General features: G+C 40.6%; 4 protein-coding genes and 1 long non-coding RNA gene across 8 annotated transcripts; 3 read left to right on the forward strand and 2 right to left on the reverse strand.

Moving 5' to 3' along the window:
* Window positions 1-137: 137 nt before the first annotated feature.
* On the reverse strand, window positions 138-3,171 carry LOC111495201 (calnexin homolog). Its single transcript, XM_023145133.1, has 6 exons — window positions 2,964-3,171; window positions 2,764-2,833; window positions 1,086-2,215; window positions 918-989; window positions 711-833; window positions 138-617 (listed from the first exon to the last, which is right to left on the reverse strand). The coding sequence occupies exons 1-6, from the start codon at window positions 3,045-3,047 to the stop codon at window positions 450-452; spliced, it is 1,647 nt and encodes a 548-aa protein (XP_023000901.1). The 5' UTR covers window positions 3,048-3,171; the 3' UTR covers window positions 138-449.
* Window positions 3,172-4,356: 1,185 nt separating this feature from the next.
* On the forward strand, window positions 4,357-5,796 carry LOC111495110. 2 transcript variants are annotated; one of them, XM_023144986.1, is made up of 2 exons: window positions 4,357-4,458; window positions 4,578-5,796. In XM_023144986.1, exon 2 carries the CDS (start codon window positions 4,590-4,592, stop codon window positions 5,670-5,672), a length of 1,083 nt encoding a protein of 360 aa, XP_023000754.1. In that variant the 5' UTR covers window positions 4,357-4,458; window positions 4,578-4,589; the 3' UTR covers window positions 5,673-5,796. The 2 variants fall into 2 exon arrangements, with proteins under 2 accessions (XP_023000754.1, XP_023000753.1); XM_023144985.1 differs by having other exon boundaries at window positions 4,357-5,796.
* Window positions 5,797-5,880: 84 nt separating this feature from the next.
* Window positions 5,881-10,715, reverse strand: LOC111495107 (LRR receptor-like serine/threonine-protein kinase GSO1). The gene is made up of 2 exons (XM_023144982.1): window positions 6,438-10,715; window positions 5,881-6,359 (listed from the first exon to the last, which is right to left on the reverse strand). The coding sequence occupies exons 1-2, from the start codon at window positions 9,859-9,861 to the stop codon at window positions 5,986-5,988; spliced, it is 3,798 nt and encodes a 1,265-aa protein (XP_023000750.1). The 5' UTR covers window positions 9,862-10,715; the 3' UTR covers window positions 5,881-5,985.
* LOC111495114 lies at window positions 10,091-11,383 on the forward strand. Its single transcript, XR_002720277.1, has 3 exons — window positions 10,091-10,175; window positions 11,042-11,116; window positions 11,323-11,383. It is a non-coding gene; the product is annotated as an uncharacterized LOC111495114 (long non-coding RNA).
* Window positions 11,384-13,773: 2,390 nt separating this feature from the next.
* LOC111495112 (pentatricopeptide repeat-containing protein At3g22470, mitochondrial-like) lies at window positions 13,774-15,769 on the forward strand. 3 transcript variants are annotated; one of them, XM_023144988.1, is made up of 2 exons: window positions 13,774-14,631; window positions 15,484-15,769. In XM_023144988.1, exon 1 carries the CDS (start codon window positions 13,848-13,850, stop codon window positions 14,616-14,618), a length of 771 nt encoding a protein of 256 aa, XP_023000756.1. In that variant the 5' UTR covers window positions 13,774-13,847; the 3' UTR covers window positions 14,619-14,631; window positions 15,484-15,769. The 3 variants fall into 3 exon arrangements, with proteins under 3 accessions (XP_023000756.1, XP_023000757.1, XP_023000755.1); XM_023144989.1 differs by having other exon boundaries at window positions 15,497-15,769; XM_023144987.1 differs by having other exon boundaries at window positions 15,491-15,519.
* The last annotated feature ends 168 nt before the right edge of the window (window positions 15,770-15,937 follow it).

Consider the following 15,937-nt stretch of genomic DNA (forward strand, 5'->3'; position numbering starts at 1 on the left):
CTAATTTGGGCGCCATAAAATAACAGCAAAATGAAACTATAAAATTGATGATGATGATAAAATGCTAAAAGGGATGGTTTTATAATTTGACTAACAAATCAAAACAAGCGTTTTTATAGCTATTAGCTATGAAATTCGTAAAAATAAATCATGACAACTAAAAACTAAAATGAAAGGCGAGGTATAAAATTTAAGGAAAAAATGGTAATCCAAAACAATTTTGTCCTCAAAATCCTTCCTGTCGAGCCCAAACCCAAGTTCCACAACCCCCAACCCAACACCACATCTTCGTATCTAGACTTCAAAATAGTATGCTTCCATGACTGACCGACTGACTAGCTTAAAAAGATTGAAGAATCAGCTTTGCTTACACAATCACAGCGCTACTTTCTTTCAACTTTAGCATTCAGAACCAGCAAATTGTAAAAACACTCGATTCTTCCCTCTCTCTAATTATCTCGCCTAGCACCAGACCTTCGACGAGGGGGTGCAGCAGCACCAGCACCAGCACCAGCACCAGCCTCTTCCTTCTCTTCTCCTCCTTCCTTTTCTCCACTTCCACTTTGATCGTTGGAACTCTCTGCTGCAGCTACCGCGCTCGTCTCCTCTCTCTTTGCCTGCACCAACCAACAAAACAAACAACGTAAATCCCCTACTCCCATATGCCAACCTTCTTTCCTGTAAATAAAATTCTAGAGAGCGACACCCACCGGTTGCTTTGCCTTCTTCCCTCCGAAGACTATCCTCAATAAGATGGTGAAGAAAACCACCAATACAGAGACTATGATGCCTATGGTGAGGTTTGGTTGCTTCTCTCCCTTTTCAATGATATCCTGCACGCATTCACACACTCACTATAGGACCATACTAAATAAATGGAATCCAAAACGAGTAAGACAGCACACTTCCTCACTTACGAGTATTTTTGACTTGTATTGACTTAGAAAGGGGATGTCTGCGATCTTGTAGAGGACATCGAATACTTTCTTCTGCAGGATAGTCACATAACATAAGCCAGGGATGAGAAAAGACATTTTAGTGTTTTCTATCAATGGGAGAGTACCAAAGCTGTGATAGATCTATACCTGATATTCTGCAAGACCGTCTGGCCCAGCAGCTGCTGCTTCCTCGGCCTTCTCTTTCTCTTTCTCGACTTCGAACTTCGGCTTCCATTTGGCATCACGGTATGCAGTTGCAATTTTCTCATCTTTGGCGATCAAAATATTGTCGAACAAGATACCATCTTGCATGGTCCAGATCTCAATTCCAATTGCAGCCACAGGATCGAAGTCGGGTTTTCCAATTTCGAAGTAGCTAGGGTTAGGGATTTGCCTAGGCTTCCAAATTCCCTTGTAGTTAGGATTGTCAATTTCTGGGGCGTGCCACTTACCCTTGTATGCAGGATTCCTCTTCATTGGCCTCTTCCATTCACCACAACCCGGACCTGCCTCACATTTTGGGTTATCAATCTTTGGGGCCTCCCATTCACCATCCTCTTCGTCATCCCAATCTTCTGGCTTGGTGGCCTCAGGATCATCTATCTCCTCAGGCTCATCATCTAGCCATCCTTCAGGCTTTTCAGCTTCCACATCTTCAATTTCCACTGGTGCATCCTCGTCCCAGTCATCTGGCTTCACTGCATCAGGATCAGGAATTTTCGCTCTCTCATCCCAGTCCTCGGGTTTCTTGTCGTCTGGATCAGGGATTGTCTTGGCAGGAATTAGTGGAGGCTCAAAATCATCCTCAGAAAGGAAACTTCCCTTCTTCTTCTCGCTCCCATCAATGAGAATGCGCACATCATTGCCAGATTCCAAAATGGCAGTGTAAACATGAGACAATTTGTCAGCTGGAACAGAAGGAGGATTCTTCAAATGATGCTCAACGTACTCCCCAGTCTTTGGATTCTTATGCTTCAAGATGAAGTGCACCTTGTTCGTAGCCCCACACTTGTCAGGTCCGAACATGATAGAGTAAGGAGACTCATTATTGAACTCCTTAGCTTTCCACCCCGCGTCTTGGGGCCGCAGGTATTTCAGATAGGCACCACCACATTCAAGCCCATTTTGAAGGCGAGTCTCAAACTGGAGAACCACAGTTCCATCCTTGAGACTCACTGGCTCATCGAGCTCTTTTACAATGGCGTATTTCCTTGCCTTCTCACTTACTAGAAGCCCGTAATCATCATGTCCCTCACTCTTAGAATGCTTCCAGACACCTATAGAACACAACAGAATAATAAGTTACCTAAGCAACTCTACCTAATCAACCAGCGTGAAAGACTACATATGTATATATCCTCTTCTAATCTTTATTCCACCATCTTAATGCCATTAACAATTCAAAATTGAATCAAAGCTAAATAAAACTGTTAGTAATTAGCAACTGATGCGACACCCCCCAACTATGCCATAAAAAAGCCAACAAACGTAAATGCCAAAAATTGCTATAATCGTCAATAATTGCGGAAGTCCATATTTCTTCTCTTCATGTCATTGATCAAACTAATGTCTCATACACTAACCCTAACCACGTAGAAAATGCAAGATATAACTTATCGATGAGAGAAGTAGATACAAAAAGATAGGAATGAAATAAAGAAGCATTCATCAAGTAAAATCGAAGAGCCAACGCATTCACTCTGTTTCCTCCCTTTTTTCACTTACAGATCAGGATATATACACATCCAGCAGGAAGCAATTCAGAATATGCAGAAATTACAAAAATCAACGAATATTCCACAACAGATACAAAAGGAAAACAAACCTTGATAATCGTCCTTCTCGGACACGATCCAGCGGCCTTCAAAACTCTCGTCGAAGGACTCGTAAAAGATCTGAACTCCACAAAAACAGAAAGGTTTTAGATAATTAAACAGGACCTTAACATTTAGAACAACCAATTGGATCTTAATCTAAGAGAAACAAACAAGGAAATGAAGGCCAAAACAAGCTGAAACAGATTACCTCGTCGTCTGATGCTCGGAGCTGAACAATAGAAACGCAAAGAACAAGCAAAGCCGCAGCTAATCCTAAAGGAACCGCCTTCATCTTCTGTATCTCAAACCCTAAACTCTACAGAGCCTTACAAGACTAGATCCCAATCGAAACAGAACTCTCTTAGAACATTTCAATAAGTTCCGGCAAACCTCTCCGCCCTTGTACTAAAATTCCATATTAATAGATCTCGAAAGCACTTGCATTGCGTTGTTTCCACCAATCAAATTGTGTGCCACGTGAAATGAACCAATGGCTACTCGCCACGTAGCCAACTTCCGCAAGCATGGAGTCTTGTCCGGTTTCCTTACGTCGATTAAATTGGGCTTTGTTTCTTTAGGTTTCGCAAGGGAGGCGGCCCATTTCATCTCTTAAAGCTAGGTTGACGCTTTGATATGAAACGACACTCGGAAGCCTATGTTCCAGTAGTTCTCAACGTTGGTTAATTTTAATCGGGAAGTCCAAACCAAAGCATGAGAGCTCATGCTCAAAGTAAACAATATCGTATCATTGTGGAAAATTGTCGTCGTGATTTCGTCGTGATTTCTAACATGGTATCAGAATCATACCCGGTGACTAAAATGTCAAACATAAGGTGTACTTTGTTTGAGAACTTAGAGAAAGGAGTCAACAAATATAAAACAAAGAATTGTGAGCCTCGAAGGTATAGTCAAAAGTGACTAAAATGTCAAGCAAATGGTGTACTTTGTTTGAAGGCTCCAGAAAAAGGAGTTGAGCCTCGATTAAGGGGAGGATTATTGGGAGTGAGTCCCACATTGGTTAATTTCAATAGATGTTTTCGAGCAAGTCATGATAGTCGAGCTGTCCCAAGCCATGGGATGACATCACAATGCATGAGTCGTGTTGTTGGAAACTAAGACAAGATGATGGGATACGACGTCGCATTGAGAGACCTTGGCTCCGGTAGAGGCAAAGTCAAACCAAATGACTTGATCTAAACCAAGACAAGATGATGGGATACGACGTCGCATTGAGAGACCTTAGCTCCAGTAGAGGCAAAGTCAAATCAAATGACTTGATCTAATGTAGAGCAAATCAATTGTCTCACAGACGATTGAATATGTATGCGCAGGTGGCGTTTGTGGCTGAAAAAGCTTATATTTCGTACAAGTGATGTCCGGTTGGCGAAGGCAAACCTGTCTAAGGTTCGACTAAACCACAAAGCCAAAAATGACGATGACGATTTCCCTTGAGACTATGCAACTTATTTGATGATCACACTCTTATTGTACAAAAATGAAAAAAGAAATAAGGAAATTAATATATTAAAGATTTACGTATGTATCGTGAGAAGACGTCTGAAGTCATCCTGCTACATGGTATTGAGCTCGTGCAGCCCGCTAGCCATTTTACTAATTAAATTTCTCGAGTCAACACCTGCTTCTTGGCGGGTTCTTGCAAATGCAAGAACAGATCATGCAAGACACTACCAAATTCGGCTCAAGTAAATGCTTCCCACGTTCTGAGAAATCATGGCTGATCATCTCTTTCTTCTTTCTGTTGTTATAAATGCCGGTTGTTCTCCAATTCCATTCACCTTCAAATTCTTCCTCTCTGTCACAGATTTCTCCGGTGATGGCACCTGCACTGCCTACGTCGGATAACTTCAACAATGAGAGGTTGATGTCCGGGAAGCTCGAGTTCGTTGGTTCAACGTATTGTTCCGATGATGTCGAATGTGTGGAAAAGGAAAAACAGATATCGGTGGATCCAATATCATTGAGACAGTCATCGGCGAGAGAGGATATGATTTTCGATCCCATCACGGCTCCTGATGTCCCTGATCTTCATCTGCCGCCGCCGCTACCTCCGACGCAGTTCAAGTTCTTAAGCTACAGCCTGCCGAATTCCGTCAATTCATCTCCCCGATTCGGTTCAATGAAAAAGAAAGGAAAACTTGAAAATCAAGAATCGAAACTTAAAATCTCGAATTCGACGAAGCTCAAATCGTCGTTGCAGGATATACAAGTCGCTCTACAAGAGGATACTCAATTTCGAAGGAGCAAGTCATGTGGCGAAGGCAGAGCAAGTGCTCCCGCCGATGATTTGGATTTGTTGTTGAATAAAGCAAAATTTCCAGAAACGACGAGTTACGGTGATTTCGTCAGGACTGAATCGAACAAAGATTATCGTAATGGTGCAGAGAACTTAGAACCTACCGATGACGGATTTAAATGCGGGGCTCTCTGTTTATTCTTACCGGGATTCGGCAAAGCGAAGGCCGTAAGGTCAATCAGAAAGGAAGAAGAACCAGAGATAGGAAAAATGAGGATATCGAGGACCGAGATTGGAAGCGTGATATCGAGGACAGTTTCCATGGAGAAATTCGAATGTGGATCATGGGCTTCATCTGCCATGCCAAACGATACTGGCGAAGATGACTCCAGTAGCAGCCTCTTCTTCGATCTGCCAATGGAGTTAATAAGAAATAGTGTGGATGCAAATGCGCCAATCAGTGCAGCTTTCGTCTTCGATAAAGATCAGAAGGGAGTTACAAAAAACAATTCGTCACAAAAATCTCACGAATCGTCGCATCATGTTCGATTCTCGGCATCGTCTCCATCAGGTCCTTCCTCGCCAGCGTCTTGCATCACACCTAGATTGCGCAAGGCAAGAGAGGAGTTTAATGCCTTTATCGAAGCCCAAAGCAGTGCTTAAGCATCGATCTCTGTTTAGGTACTTCGCTGTAAACTCATGAAGAACTCTATAAATGCTCTAATTCAATTGTGATGGGAGAATCATGAAAGCTAACTAATATGATGTTAAAAGGATTTGCTTCCCATCTTCTTTTCCAGTAGGTGAATTGAGCATTCTAGAATCTGTGGTTTGTGAGAGGTTAATAAATCATGAAACTATTTGATAAACTAGAACATTTTCTATCATCTAAAGATAACACAAATTTGTTTCTTATATAACAAAGGAGCAGACATTGCTCTGAAACCAAACCGATCATGACCAATGAACCTATTTCTCAAGAATATTGATCTGTCTGCATCTTCTCATAGCCCACTGTTCTTGGATTATAAACGTGCAGGAGCTGATCGCAAACTTTCCGAGATGCTGGCCGTTCTTGTGGTGCGGTTTTAGTGCATAGCAAAGCTATTTCAAGAACTTGAAATGCTGCAGATTCTTCATTGGGCATAAGCGGCTTCAAACATGGGTCTATCAACTCCTCCCTATCAGCCATACTTCGCATTCCAATTCGTGTCTCAACCCATCTTACCATGTCCATATCCACTCCAAAAGCTTCATCTGTAGGCATCTTGCCACTTATGAGCTCCATCAGTACAATTCCCATGCTGTAAACGTCACTCTTTTCAGTTGCCTTCAGAGAATAAGCATACTCTGGGAAATGGAAACGTGCATCAGTATGTTAACTATCTATTTCCATCAACTAAATCAAGTGAATAAAAATGGTGTTACCTGGAGCTATGTAGCCATAAGAACCTGCAAACCATGTTTTGGATTCTGTGTCGGTGTCGTAATTCTCGACAATGGCTTTTGCTAGGCCGAAATCCCCCAAATGTGCCTCCATATTGGAATCAAGAAGGATGTTGCTTGATTTGATGTCCCTATGGATAATCTTGGGCAAACAGTCATGGTGGAGATATTCCAATCCCTGAGCCAATTGAACAGCAATCCTGAATCTTGCCTCCCAATCAAGCTTCTTTTTCTTCTTCCCATTGACTGGTTGTTGGTGCAACCAGTCCCAAACACTTCCATTCTCCATGTAATCATAAATCAACAGATTTGAGCCTGCTCCTCTGTGGATGCAATATCCCAGCAGTTTCACTAGATGCCTGTGCTTTATCCTTCCTAGTGTCTTGACCTCTCTTATGAAGCTTGTATTTGACAAAAGATCATCTTTGCACAATATCTTCTTAACAGCAACAGTTTCTCCGCTGTGTAATTCGGCTCGATAGATTGTTCCAGAGCCTCCTGAGCCAATAATGAAATCATCACTTAAGTTGTTTGTGGCCTCCATAATTTCTTCCCATTTGAAATCTCGATTTCCACCAGGGTTATGGAAAAGTGGTCTTCTCTGTGCTTGGGAAGAACTAGATGAATAAATGCAGTTGACCTCACCCCGTCTTTTGAAACTTTCTAGTTTGTGTTTATAGAGAAGGGTAACTGTAAGCAATAGAATTGCCATTCCTGCCAAAGTTGAAACTGCAGATATGGCTATCACTGCCGCTTCACTCAGACCCGATGATCGGCTCGAAGAAGCTTCACTACAACGACCAAGAGGACCTCCACAAAGTTGATGGTTTCCTTGGAATACACTATCTGGCCAGTGTGATAATTCCTTATCCAGTTTTCCTTCTAGTTTGTTGTAAGCTAGGTTCAGCTTGCCCAAACTGGTCATCTTACCAATGTCTGGAGGGACTTCTCCAGTCAGTTCATTGTGAGATAGATCAAGCGCTTCTAGTTTGGACAGCAGAGCAACAGAGGAGGGAATTTCACCGGTCAGGTTATTGTAACTGAAGTCCAATATGCTCTGAAGATTCTGTAGTTGGGAAATCTCAGCTGGTATTTCGCCATCTAAAGCATTTCTCGACATACGAAGCTCGAATAATTTGTTTACCTTACCAATAGCTGAAGGAATTGAACCCGAAAACTGGTTATCATCAAGGTTGAGGATGTTAAGTGATACCAGGCTACCAATTTCCATGGGCAATGTTCCATTAAGTAGATTTCCATTTAGAGTGAGCACAATCAGTTTGGAACAATTGAATAGCTCCAAAGGCAGTGGACCAGAGAACTTATTTAAAGAGAGCTTAATCTCTCCTAATTGAGGCAATCTACCAAGCCACATTGGTATAGTTCCAGAAAGAAGGTTATTGTTAAGATCAAGGTGGGTCAGTTTCTTACATAAAGACAACTCAGCCGGAATAGACCCTGTAAGAGAATTTCCTGATAAATCCAGCAAGGATAGTTGACGGATCTTCCCCAAATCCGGCGGAATTTCGCCGGAAAATTTGTTGTTCCCTAATCTCAACCTCTCAAGGGAGGAAGAGTTTCCCAGTTGGGGAGGGATTTCACCGTCAAAAGCATTGTGTGTAAGGTCGAAAGAAAGGAAAAAAGGGGAAGCACACAATGGAGCAATGCTTCCATTCAACCTGTTTTTGGATAGATTTATTCTTGTAAGGTTTGTTACATTGATCAATGAACGAGGAAGATTACCTTCAAGAGAATTGTTGTAAAGCATAAGCTGCTCCAGAGCTCCGAGGAAACCAAATGTTGAAGGAATCCCACCAGAAAGACGATTGTCAGCTAAGTCCACTATGGTCAGTTTATGGCAGTTACCCAAAGTGGCGGGAATTTGACCCACAAGTTCGTTTTGCCTGAGATGAATGAAATTCAGCTCCCTCAATCTTCCAATGCTCACCGGAATTTCCCCACTGAACCGATTCCCAAAGAAATCAATCATCTGCAAGTTTGAGCAATTCCCCAACTCGAAAGGAATTTTCCCCGACAGCTGATTGTCGTAGAGATACAAAATTTCAAGTTCCCCAAGCATGCCAATCTCACGTGGGAGATCGCCCTGCAGATTGTTATGGTAAAGAGCAAGAGTTTTCAAACTGCTGAAGTTTGCAATCGCCGGTGAAATTGAACCCACTAAGCTGTTGTTATGGAGGAGGATATCAGTCAAGCCCTTCAATTCATAAAACTCATCAGGAATCGACCCATTAAGTTTATTGTTAGACAAATCAATCTGCGTTAGCGATCTGCACTCAATCAACTCCACCGGAATCTCGCCGGAGATTTGTATTTGAGATAGAGACAAGTGCTCTAAACTGGAAGTATTGGAACATAACTTTCTCGGTATGACACCAGAAAGATGATTGTTCGATAGAACCAAGAACTCCAAGGTCCCCATATTGCCCAACTCCTCTGGAATTCCCCCTGAGAGCTTGTTCATAGACAAATCCAGATTCTGGAGATTACCCAGTCCAGCAAGTGAAACTGGAATTGAACCCTCGAGTTGGTTTCCCATTAGGTTCAAATATACAAGCTGACCGAGTTCCCCAAGCTCCACCGGAATCTCACCGGAGAGAGTATTATTAGCGAGGTTCAGAATTTGGAGATTCTCGAGACGACCCAATTGCATCGGTATCGAGCCATTGAGAATGTTAGCAGCTGCAGTGAAGACAACGAGGCTCGAACAGTTTCCAAGCTCCCTCGGAATCGGACCCTCGAGTTGATTTTGCTGTAGAACCAAATCCTCAACTCGGCCAAGCCCACCTAGTTCTGGGGGTATCAAACCGCTAAGACTACACGAGGCCAAACCAAGAGTAACCAAGTTCACAAGATTTCCAAACGAAGAGGGAATGGAACCAGTAAGTGCGTTGTCGCCGATTCGCATAACTCGTAGACTCGTCATCGAACCCAGCTCAGCCGGAATCGGCCCACTGAGTTGGTTAGAGAAAAGGAGCAAAGATTCCAACGAATGGAGTTTCGAGAGGTTTGTTGGAATGGGACCCATTAGGCTGTTGCTGGAAAGATCAAGGTGGAGCAGGTTCTGTAACCTACCGAGTGCTGGCGATATAGACCCACCGAGTGACGAGTCAGAAAGGTTAAGTCCCACCACTTGAACCGAGCCACCCGCCGAGTTAGACCCACAAGAAACCCCTCTCCAAGTGCAGAAATTCGGATTGCTCTCAGACCAACCCTCCAATACTTTCCCAGGGTCATCCACAAATGACTTCCTTATCTCCAAAAGCACGCCTAAACTCGAACCACCATCCAACTGACCATTGCACAAAACGAACCCATATGGAACAGAGCACATAAAAAAACAGAGCACAACAACAAATGGTAAAAACAGAGCAGAAGAATCAGCCATTCTGCTGCAAATGCAAGTAACAGCCTGTTCTTGGAGAGATTTCAAGAGATGATCAGAGGTACATATTCTTCAAAAAGAGTTGAATTTTAGACAGTACTTGTGGAAGACGCGTGGTGAAAAATGGTAAGAGGCAAAGAGCGGCGCTGCATGGAAGAAGAGCCATGGTTTCTCGAACTCTACAGATAATAATGACTGCATAGGCAAATGGTTGGGAGATATCAATCTGCCCGTCAGGCAAATGCCATAAATGACCACCGGATTGCTACAACGCCATTATTTATCTCCATTTCAGATGAGGATCAGAATCAGTTGAGGTACATCTCTGCTTTCATAGTTCCATAATAATAAATAGAAGGTCGGGAAGGTCAAAAGGGAGGGTCAGAAAGGCCCATAATATAAAACTAAACAAAAAAGGGTTAACTATTTGTGGAATCATAATTAGGCGATATTGGAAATAATATCAACACAGTCACAGTGGTTGGAAGGAGGGAGATGGTGGGTTTGCTTGTTATAATGTCTTAGCTAAGAAATGGAGTGAAAACCAACTCTGTAGAGAAAGTGAGCAGTTGAAGTACCTAATTGGCTTAGAATATGAGCTAGAAAAAGTCAAAGCTCTGTCCCACACACAATTTCACTAATTCCCCACGTATGCAAAAGCAAAACCAATTCCACCGTTGAAAAAACAATGAAAAGAGAGACAGAGGGGCAGAATCCATGCAATATTTATATGGGGTTTTATGCACTTTTGTTGGCTTCATCCGACCAAACCTTCATGTCTTGTTCTTCTCATCTTTTCTCTTCTGAAACCCTTCTTGTCTTCCTATTCGTATTCCACAATTTTTCTCCATTATATTATGCATATTTGCTCATGTATAAACCAACACTATATAAACCAACTCAGTGTTGGATGATGAAAACTAATTTAAGAAATTATCATGGGTTTATAAACAAAGAATACTCTTTTCATTGGTGTGAGACTTTTTGGAAAGCGTAAAGTAAAGTCATGAGAACGTATATTTAAAGTGGAAAATATCATACCATTGTGGAGAGTCGTATTCGTCTAACTTCCGCAAATCATAATATCCACTTATGTGTTTCCCTTTGCTTACCTTTTTCTTTTGAATTTCCTAACTCCCCAAACTCATGATTTATTGTAGGACTAATATCATTGTATTTTGAGTTTGAAGGGTGGAACTCGAACTTTGTTCTCTTACAAGAGAAGTGAATGGAATTGAATCTCTCACCTTATCATTAGGTATATTGTTATCTATTGTTCATTTGAGTAGATATTGTTCATTTTGACTTGTTACTTATGGTTGTCACCTCGATCAAATTTGTATGTTTATTGTGAATTAAGTGAGATAATTATAACAATATTGTGAATGGCATGTTTGTGTTAATGAATGACACGTAAAATTCCTGTGTAGTTAGCTTTTAATCGTAGCCATTGATGTTGTGCAGAACCCAAGGAGCACTCCATAGGACTCTGAACCAAAGGGTAAGATTATTAGCTTCATCAAAAATAATAAATAACTAGTGCTTGTAGATAAGGGTGGTTGTGAATTAATATTCTCTTTTCAACTTAGTTAATTTTCCTAAAAAGTAAAAAGTAATTATTGTAATTATTGTTAATTGGTGCTTTATTCTTTTTCTTGATTCTTTAAAAAAATTTACGCTGATCCAATTTGATTGATTCATTTAACCTTACGAATTATGAGAAAAAATACACAGATGAACAAATTTTCATTAAAAATCAAAAAATTAGTTGTTCATTTTATTCTGTAAAAATAAATAACATTTTGATTTGTCTTCCAGACTTCCTATTCTATTTTTTAATTATCTATGGCTACCCTTTTCAAAAGATCTAGCAAAATTTAAATGTCGTGGAGTTTTAGCCATACGTGCTAGATAATTTAGTGAGATAAGTTACTTATTTGTAATAATATTTTAGCTATTTCACGGTTTTAAAATGATCTGTTAAAAAGAAGTTTCTACCTTTTTATAAAAAATGTTTTGTTATCTCCTCCAAATAATCTGGATTCTCACAATCCACCTCCTTAGGGCTAGCGTACTCACGCAGCACACCAACTAGTGCCTAACCCTGATACCATTTATAACAATTCAAGGACACCGCTAGTCGATATTGTTCGTTTTAACTTGTTACATATGGTGGTTAACTCACCATTTTAAATAAAAGCAATAAATGAGAATACTACATTTCGTAAGGTAACCAGAAAAATTCCTTTTGAAGTTATAAGCAAAGAAATATGGTAACCTGAATCGCTTGTTTGCTTGACATTTAAATGGAATTCAGGTCAAAGCAGGTAGCTAAACCAAACAAATTAATTATCTTAATTAACTTAATTAAAGCGATTTACATTAAATATATATATATATATATGCCTCGTCCAAATAGAGTAGGACAAAGACTGTAAATTAATAATAATTTGTCCATTGCAATTAATTATCAACGCTTTGAATCATTAATTTCATGATAAGCTGGTGGCTCAATTATTCAAACCACTCTCCATCAATTTTGTTTATATTATTTATTAACTTAATTGATTATTTTAATATTGATTTTTTTTTCTCATATTTTTTGTAATGGCGTTCTTGGTAATTATCATGAAACAAAAAAAATGTTATTAATAAATAAGACTAATCTATTAAAAATACTCGATTTCAAAAATTATATTTATATTTTGAAAAGTTTTATTAATATTTTTAAATTGAAAAAAATATATAAATACTCATTTTTTCCTCATCTAATATTTTCTTGATCTTTTTATTTCATTCATCAACCAAAAACAGATATGTAGAATTTTTTTTTTCTTTCTTTTTCCTTCTTAGTCATTCATCCTTAGCCATGATTGGAGCAGCACTGACATTATGCAACTGTACGATCCCAATGTTAAGAATTATTGGGAGTGTGTCCCACCTTAGTTAATTGAGTGGAATATCATGGATTTATAAGTAGAAAATACTATCTCCATTCGTATGAAGCTTTTTGAGAAGCCTAAAACAAAGTCATAAAAGCTTATGCTCAAAATAGATAATATCATACTATTGTAAAAATTAGTGTTTGTCTCAAAGTCATGCCCTAAACTTAACTATGTCAATAAATAGAATTCTCAAATATCGAACAAATAATTGTAGGCTCCAGAGGAGTCGAGCCTCGATTAAGAAAGTGTATCCCCATATTGGTTAATTTAGTGGAAGATCATGAGTTTATAAGTGACGAATATCTCCAATGGTACGAGGCATTTTGGGGAAGTCCAAAGCAGAGCTTATGCTCAAAGTGGACAATATAATACCACGGTGGAGAGTCGATGCAAAACCGGCTTTACAATGACAGCGCAACAAGGAAACTAGACCCATCAATCACCGAGTCCAAAATACTTGAACTTCTCGAGAACAAAAGACCCCAACCCAAACTAGACCCAACCCATCATCACCGAGTCCAAACTACTTGAACTTCTCGAGAACCTCCAAACTAGACCGAGACCGATCATCACCCAACCCAAACTAGACCCATCATCCGAGTCCGAACCTCTAAACTAGACCGAGACCGATCATCACCCAACCCAAACTAGACCCATCATCCGAGTCCGAACCTCTAAACTAGACCGAGACCGATCATCACCCAACCCAAACTAGACCCATCATCCGAGTCCAAACTACTTGAACTTCTCGAGAACCTCCAAACTAGACCCATCATCACCCAACCCAAACTAGACCCATCAGCACCGTTTTCTTGAACTTCTCAAGAACAAAAGGCCCCAACCCAAACTAGACCCATCATCACCGAGTCCAAAATACTTGAACTTCTCGAGAACAAAAGGCCGATGGGCCTAAGAATTCGTGGACCTTGATGCTACAACGCCCAAAAAAATGGGCATTTTGTTCACTAATTCGACTCTCTACACCGAAAGAGAATTTGCAGGAATCAGTAGCGTTCGCCGGAGCAAACAATTTCCAGAGAGGAAATGAAGACAATAAGGCAACGGCTTCTTCCCCTACGCCGTCTTCCACTTCCACCGCAGCTCGTTCACGATCAAATTCCGGCCATTGGTACTCCATTTTCCTCTTCCTCCTCCTCCTCCTCCGTTTATGATTCCGCAGCCAGTAAAATCAATACGACTCTTACCCAAGACGAGCTCACAAAGATCAGCCTCCTTCTTCCTCGTCTCTGTCTCTACAACCATCACTCCACTGCCATCACACTTCTGGACACGGCGCTCCTCACAAATCTTTCACTTCAATCGCTTCCCCTCTCGATTCTTTCCCATTCCCTTGCTTCCCAATCCGATTTCGCCCTCACGATGTCCCTCCTCACCCGTCTCAAGCACCATCGGAATGCGCTTCTCTATTCAAGCCCTATTATCACCATGCTTATTTTCTCTTATTCTAAGCAGCGGAAATCGAAGGAGGCCTTGAAGATTTTCCATTGGATGCTAAGACCAGGGTCGCCATGTAAGCCGGATGAGATGGTTTATAAAACCCTAATCGCGGGACTGTGTAGGAAGGGTATGGTACTTGATGCTTTGAAGATTCTCAAGAACATGATTGACTCGAATTTGGTTCCGGATTACGATCTGAGGAGTTGGGTTTGTATGTGTTTGCTGAGAGAAGCGATGATCGGCGAAGCAACAGAGTTGAGTGAGACTTTGAATTCCATTGCCGATCGGAATATCAGTGACCATCTGAGAAAGGTATCGGAATTGTTGGACCGTGTCATCAACAATTGGATTGAATAGAGAAGATCTTCTGGTAAGCCATTTGCTCTCTGTGACTCAATTATGTTATCACTACCTCGAAATTTGATGATATTGAGAATAAGATTCGCATGGTTCTTTATTGTGTTTTTTAGTTCATTCTAATCTATCAATTATCAATTAAAGGGCAAGCTTCTAAACCAGTGATTTTGTTTGTAACCATTGTAAGTCTACCGCTAATACTTGGACTTTTCTTTTCGAGCTTCCTTTTAAAATTCTTGAAACGCTGTCTATTACGGAGAAGTTTCCACACTAAGAATGTTTCGTCCTCACACCGCCCGATACCTGGCTCTGATATCTTTTGTAACGGTCCAAACCCACCGCTTATAGATATTTTCTTTTTAGGTGGGCTTCCCCTCAAAATTTTTAAAACGTGTCTATTAGAGAGTTTATTGAGGAGAGGTTTCCACACCCTCATAAAACTCCTCGCCAGATACCAAGAGTTGTGCTAGCAAGGACGCCGGGACCAAAGAGGGGGAAAATTGTGAGATCCCACATCGGTTAGAAATGAGTCTTATAAGTGTGTGGAAACCTCTCCTTAGTAGACACGTTTTTAAAACTTTGAGGGAAAGTCGAAAAAGAATAATACCGGTTAGCATTGAGCTTGGACCATTACATAATTACCACAACCTGTGATTTCTGTACTACTCATGCAAAAGAACAAGATTCTTAAGCCAATGGGTTTTAGTAAATTTAATATAATATCTGAGGAAGTTTTTTGTTCGAACATCTATACTGTCTATACTGTGATTGAGCGAAGGAGAGCGTTGTTTAACCTATCAACCTAAGCTTTTAGATCATAGTTTGTTTTGTTATATAGTGGGAAGTTAATCGGAGAGTTCAAAAGCTTGTAGTTTCAGGTTCCTTTGTTGGAGAAGGAAGAGAAATGTTGGTGGCTATTGGTGTCTTCAATTCGCAGGGACAAGAAAGCCATTGACACTTCCTATAGTCTTCAGAAATCTTCAGAGCAGCAGAAGGCTTGAACATCAAGTTCATATCAAATGCTATTAACTGGAAGATACTGCCATAGAAATTGAGGTCATGATGTAACATAATGCTGTTTTGGGTTTATCTACGCAATTTTTTTTTCTCATCTAATCTGTCTACCGCTAGCCGGATATTGTCCATTTTGGTCCATTACGTATCACTGGAAGCCTCACGAGTATCACTGTAAGCCTCATGATTTTAAAACGCATCTATTAGGGAGAAATTTTCACACCTTTACAAGAAATGCTTCATTTTCCGCTCCAACCAATGGAGATCTCACGGTTTAGTGTCATCATTTTGGATTTGAGCATTTT

This window comes from Cucurbita maxima, unplaced genomic scaffold (genome assembly GCF_002738345.1).
Source record: "Cucurbita maxima cultivar Rimu unplaced genomic scaffold, Cmax_1.0 Cma_Scf00021, whole genome shotgun sequence".
NCBI lineage: Eukaryota > Viridiplantae > Streptophyta > Magnoliopsida > Cucurbitales > Cucurbitaceae > Cucurbita > Cucurbita maxima.

What these genes read in the sequence shown, in the direction of transcription:
- LOC111495110 (XM_023144985.1), top strand. Translation starts at nt 4,524, where the DNA reads ATGCCGGTTGTTCTCCAATTCCATTCACCTTCAAATTCTTCCTCTCTG.
- LOC111495201 (XM_023145133.1), bottom strand. Translation starts at nt 3,047, where the DNA reads ATGAAGGCGGTTCCTTTAGGATTAGCTGCGGCTTTGCTTGTTCTTTGC. An exon ending in AATACAAGTCAAAAATACTC is followed by an intron (nt 834 to 917) that starts GTAAGTGAGGAA and finishes GAATGCGTGCAG; the next exon opens with GATATCATTGAAAAGGGAGA. An exon ending in GGAAGAAGGCAAAGCAACCG is followed by an intron (nt 618 to 710) that starts GTGGGTGTCGCT and finishes TGGTTGGTGCAG; the next exon opens with GCAAAGAGAGAGGAGACGAG.
- LOC111495112 (XM_023144988.1), top strand. Translation starts at nt 13,848, where the DNA reads ATGAAGACAATAAGGCAACGGCTTCTTCCCCTACGCCGTCTTCCACTT.
- LOC111495107 (XM_023144982.1), bottom strand. Translation starts at nt 9,861, where the DNA reads ATGGCTGATTCTTCTGCTCTGTTTTTACCATTTGTTGTTGTGCTCTGT. An exon ending in TTATGGCTACATAGCTCCAG is followed by an intron (nt 6,360 to 6,437) that starts GTAACACCATTT and finishes TCCATTTCCCAG; the next exon opens with AGTATGCTTATTCTCTGAAG.